The sequence below is a fragment of the Acipenser ruthenus genome, chromosome 25 (assembly GCF_902713425.1).
Source record: "Acipenser ruthenus chromosome 25, fAciRut3.2 maternal haplotype, whole genome shotgun sequence".
Lineage (NCBI taxonomy): Eukaryota > Metazoa > Chordata > Actinopteri > Acipenseriformes > Acipenseridae > Acipenser > Acipenser ruthenus.
The window spans coordinates 4,529,915-4,535,683 of record NC_081213.1 but is presented as its reverse complement, the minus strand read 5'-3'; the positions used below and the strand labels follow the sequence as shown (position 1 = coordinate 4,535,683).

The following is a 5,769-nucleotide window of genomic DNA, read 5'->3' as shown; positions in this document are numbered from 1 at the left end:
ACCACCACCAGAAAATACCCTGCAAGGTAACAAACCACATTAACCAATTGATATGTAAAACTACCGTTAACATTGCCACCACATTATGGGTTTTAAAAATAAGCTATTTTTTCCTTCACTGAAAATGTGACTACTGTTAGTGGTTTAGCAGGTAACACATTTAAAGAGGAAAATCAAACCAATTTCAATATGGTTTTATTCAATCAGCCAATATTAAGTTTCAATCCCTATAGCCAACACCCACTGGCTTTCAGCTAAATTCATGCTGCTTTGGAACTTACCTGGTGTCTGTGACTTTCTCATTCTAAATCATAAGGGTATAACATTTTAAAGTGGTACTGTACTATGCTTTACAGTACAGGCGATGGAGGTAACAATGTGGAATCTAATTAAATAAGACTGGACAAAATAGAAATGTTGCCAGGATAATCATATCAGTGATATTCTCTCTCTCACACAAGTACCAGCTTGTATTTTTGGTTAAACCTGAAACAGTAAGGCAAGGAAGGCTTTTGGCTTCCTCTAAATATTTGCATAGTGCACAATTTTATTTTCCATTTGTGGGGATTTTTAAAAAAATGGACCCAAGAAAATATAACTGTTTTGTTTGCTTTATTTATTTATTTATTTTTAAATTCCGACAAAACAACTCTACTGCCATCTGCTGGATGACAAGAGCATTTATTATTTTTAGCGATTAGGCCCTTTTAAAGAAGCAAAAAGCCTGTGAAAAGGTATGACTTATTTGTTGAAAGCATTTATTGATCCATGGAACAATGGATCATCCATTGTTCCAAATACATAATATAAATACAGTGGTTTTCAGCACTGCTACATTAGGATTCAAACCAAATGTTGAATAATGTCCACAGTTAATCCAACCATAAACACATACACAATACTCAGTTCATTACATATATCTGTGCTCTCTGACCTGTTACTACAAGTACTCAGCGTTTCCTCTGTGGCTTAAATTTATAAATAGCTGGACTGTTGACAGTTTCATTCTTCACCTTCACTTTGTTGACCTTATCCTGTTAACGAGAGACAGAACAAAACCAGAATGAAGTTATATTACCCAACAGTAGTCATTCAAAATGGTTATTTAGACCCTATTATTCTTGCACTGTACTGTATGACTGGATCAAAGGATGTTGTCAAATGTCTGACACTGTCAATAAATTGTGCTTAAGAATATTTTGACCAAGTTTTATTGACCAAGCGGTTCTCTGGGTGTAGGTGCAACTCAAAATAGTGCCTTCCATGCTGGCCTACACTAACCATTTCAATGGAACGACAGCTGAAGAACAGAAATCCCAAACCTCATGACATTTCAATGCACTAGAGGAAGATCTTACCGTCACATTAAAATCAGATTCCAGTTTTGTCTGGAAGGCGGGGGGGATGATGAGAAATCTAAAATACATTCTGTTTGCAGCAGTATAAATATATATTAAAAAAAAGGACAAATACACCTGCTTAGTGGATGAAATCCCAAGTCTTCAACAGTCTTCTTTAATTTTTGTACTGTACTGTAGTGTTAGCGTATTGTTACACTCCTACCCAGTTTCCATTGAAACAATTCACAGGGAGCTACAGACAGTGTGTTTCTGTAGCAGGTCACTCATTTTTTTGGCCAGCCCATATCGGATGATTCAAAAGCATTTTGCATCTACTCACTGCTAGATCTTTTCGGGTTTGAATCTTCTGTACGATTACAAACATCTTCTTTTCCCTTTCAATCCTCTGCTTCAGAACGGTATACTGATGCTTTCGTTGAATGGCTAGTTCCTTAAAAGAAAGATTTCCAGGGAATATGTCAATTAATATGCCTTTCACCACATTGGAAGGGAAAAACAAACCACTCCTCAGCCGTATCTTAAAGATGTTGTGCCCTATATGGTTTTAAAAAAATAAAAAGCTTTTTTTCCCCATATTTAAAAAGGTGTTGTCTTTTAGACTACAGATTTTTAACATTTTTCCAAAGCAATGGATGCCCACACAACTATTAATTTTATTTTAGCACAGAAAATAAATACAATTGTGGAAGACACTGCGGCTTTAAATTAAAAAATAAGAAATCTGTGCACAGACCTTTAATACTTCTGGTCCAGTAGCTCCTTTGATGGTCTCCTTCTGCAGAGTTTCTATGGTTGGCCTGTTGTACACTCTGTCCACTAGTGCAGGGTCTGTGTTAAAGTGTTTTGCCAAGTCAAACTCCTCACCTGAAAGACAGATAGCGATAGTCATGTGCATCACTTCCATCCAAACTCGACAGAATAACGAGACAGTTTGACACCTTTAAGAACAGTTTTTCCTTTACCTTCTTTTTTTGTATTTAAGAAGAACGTGTGCTTGTTGTTTTGTTTCCCTTCAGCTTCAAGCAGATGGAGCTCAGATTTTTGTCTTTCTATTTTCTGAGAATGAAAAAAAAAAGAAAACGTAATGGTTTTAACAGACACTGAAGTGGAACCTCAGTTACCGACACATCGGAATGGAGGATGTTCATAAGCCTGAAACTCTTGACACTTATATTTTCAATCATTTAATACATGCATACAGCAGAGATTGAAATACAACTCCTACTGCATAGCCGTTTCACCCATTCCAGGTTTTACAACATGCTTGATTAGCCACAGCGTATAGGTAACAAGCTCAGGTGTGCTCAACTAAACATAGTAAAACCAGGAATTGATCAAACTGCTATGCAATCGGAGGCTTATATCTCTGAACTGTATTAATAAAAGACTTATAGACAGATCATAAAGTTTACCTGGTAAAATGTGTATCAGTTTCAAGTGGTGCAGGATTCATATGAGGATGCTGTACATCCACATTTTAAACTGACAGAGAAAACTCACTAGATGAGTTAAAAGCAGCTAAGGCAGGATGGGATTGAGGGAAGAGGGTCTGACACTCAATGCAGCCCTCATTCTTACAGATAATGAGCTCAGTGGTTTATGGGCTTTTCCTGGGGCCATGTTAATGTTACGTGCAGTCAGCACTAGAGCAGCAGACAGTCTGTGAGGTTACCTTTCCTTCAGCGACTCTCTTCATTTCCACATACTTGATGTCCTGCGTTCTCATCACCTTCAGCTGCTCCTCTGTCATCTCCTCCTTGGAATGACTAAGAACATGAACCCCATCCTGTCGGCAATGCGGGAGACAGGGAACATCGTTAGCATCGCTAGCCACGATCCCCAAGTTAAGGATCTATGGCTCACAATTTCTTGTTTGTTTGTTCAGTGCTGCTGAATATTAAAAGATTAGCTTTTTTTTTTATATACTGGCCTGATTGTAAAGTATTAACCCCAATGCTCTGCATGAGAAACCCTCAATTAAAAAAGGAATGAGCAACATCCATTCAAGAGCTTCTGTATATATAGATGTTGTCATTACCCTGTACAACACTGTATAGGGCTATGTCAAATTTAGAACTCCGAGTATAATGGTTTGAGCTTTCTCTCTTAAAAAAATGTACTTGCCTTATATTAACTCTACAAGCAATTTATTTGTGGTTTCTCTGAACACGTGCCATCTGCTGGACAAGCAAGGGACTGTTGTTTCTTGTATTTTAAATTGCTTTGGCAGTTTACCGTTAACAGTCCTGCGAGTTTTGCTCCCAGCTCATGAAACGCTAAGCAGCAGCACACTGTTCAACTGGATTGCTTGGGCAACAGTTAATGTATTTTCAATACTGAAATCAAAGAAGAGGTCCATTCACTCACCTTGAGCTTATTGCTGATCATCTTGTGATAGAACTCATCTGGGTTCTTCTCCAGGGCCTTTCTGCGCAGCGCCCTGAGCTGGTTCTGTTTACTGTGGTAATCACTGGAACACAAGAAAACCAAATAGTGACGCATTCTGCCAGACTCAACACTGATAATGATCTTGAAAATATTATTATTATTATTATTATTATTATTATTATTAGTTTATTTAGCAGACGCCTTTATCCAAGGCGACTTACAGAGAGACTAGGGTGTGTGAACTATGCATCAGCTGCAGTCACTTACAATTACGTCTCACCCGAAAGACGGAGCATAAGGAGGTTAAGTGACTTGCTCAGGGTCACACAATGAGTCAGTGGCTGAGGTGGGATTTGAACCGGGGACCTCCTGGTTACAAGACCTTTTCTTTTAACCACTGGACCACACAGCCTCCTGTATAAAATATTTCATAACATGGGGTCTATTCTTGTGTTGGGCGGATATGATTTTAAGATTTTCTGTACTGAACTTGCTAGTGTAGAAATGCCTTATCACTGGTCACCCCCTCTAATTCTGCTTAATATTATTAATGATACTGGATTCTCATCGGAAGCACTATTGTGTCACTAATTGTATATATAAATTGTTTTAACTTATTGCATCTTATTTTAGTGTCTGCTAAATAAACAAATAATAATAATAATAATCACTGATTAAAAAGGTTGAACTACTGCTTCCTGAAACTTAAACACTAGACTGGTTAGGTTTCAGGAAGCACAGTTTGAATGTTTAGCTGTATGTGTGGTAATGTTCATTTGAAATATCAAATCCCCCAGGTTTCCATAGCATGTACTATAAAAGTAGCTGTTACTCTGGCAAACTAGGGAAGGGGGTCTTAGCAAACCAGACACTGCCAGAACGATAAGGTGGGGAGGGGTTGCTATAGAAATGGAATCTCTGAAATGTATTCTGCGTTCCACCACAATTTTCTCTTAATACATAAGAGGTCGTTGTGAAGGAAAGATCACCTAACCTTTAAAAAGCTCACACCTAGCTTGCCTATTGGTGGCGCAGCACACAGTTGACAATAGTATGGCAGGTTTTCCTACGATGATAAAACACGGCACATACGCAAACAATACGATGCGTCAACGGGTGCACATTACTTACTTAGCTCGGACCTTGTAGTCTTTCTTTTTCTCCAAGAAGCCAAGATGTTTTCTGAAACCAGGCTGGAAAACAATTTTAAAAAACACAATATTACTGAATTTATATCTAATAATAATAAGTTCTGTGCTTTGAAATTAGTCACTTGTTTACTTGCAAATTCTAGTAATATCCAATCATTTCAACAAACACCTTATTGAAGTATTCAAACATGTTTTAACGACCCGTTTAATCAACTCACCTGAGACCTCTCTCTGTGGTTCCGCTGCTGGGATTTTAAAGCTTTCCTGAAAGCAGAAGACATGTTTGTTACAACACAGAAAATAAAGATTATTCTAACATTTAATTACTGCACAGGACAGCACAGCACACGACTTCCGACCAATTTTGATTACGCTGCGTCCATAGACACACGTGGGGCCGCTGTGCATCAAATACAGCCCTGTAATTCTTGTTAAGAAGATTCGTTACAACCCGATAAAAAAAATAAAACATTACATTCAAATTAATTTATACTGTTAATTTAAATTACAATATCTTTTAAAAAAGAATGTGCTTCTTTATTATTTTTTTCCATACAGTCTTTTGAATAAAAAATAGCGAAATGTAATTGGAGAAACTAAAGTTAAACTTTACGTTAACGCCCCCTTTGTAGAAAGGGATGGATGATATGCACAATAAATGACGGAATTGAATTCTGTAGTTTTCTACACGTGCTGTAATGTGTTTGTTCTCGTAACAGATTTATAAATAAGAGATTTTATAAGAATATGCAAATAAACTGTTTAGCTTTTGAGATAATTATATACTACTACGACGACTACGATTCATAATATTAATAATAATAATAATAATAATAATAATAATAATAATAATAATAATAATAATACAT

General features: G+C 36.9%; 1 protein-coding gene across 1 annotated transcript; it reads right to left on the bottom strand.

The window, feature by feature from the left end:
- Positions 1–595: 595 nt before the first annotated feature.
- LOC117413475 (probable U3 small nucleolar RNA-associated protein 11) lies at positions 596–5,311 on the bottom strand. Its single transcript, XM_034908726.2, has 8 exons — positions 5,119–5,311; positions 4,881–4,942; positions 3,729–3,831; positions 3,034–3,147; positions 2,324–2,417; positions 2,095–2,225; positions 1,681–1,791; positions 596–1,034 (listed from the first exon to the last, which is right to left on the bottom strand). Exons 1-8 carry the CDS (start codon positions 5,179–5,181, stop codon positions 951–953), a joined length of 762 nt encoding a protein of 253 aa, XP_034764617.2. The 5' UTR covers positions 5,182–5,311; the 3' UTR covers positions 596–950.
- Positions 5,312–5,769: the final 458 nt, after the last annotated feature.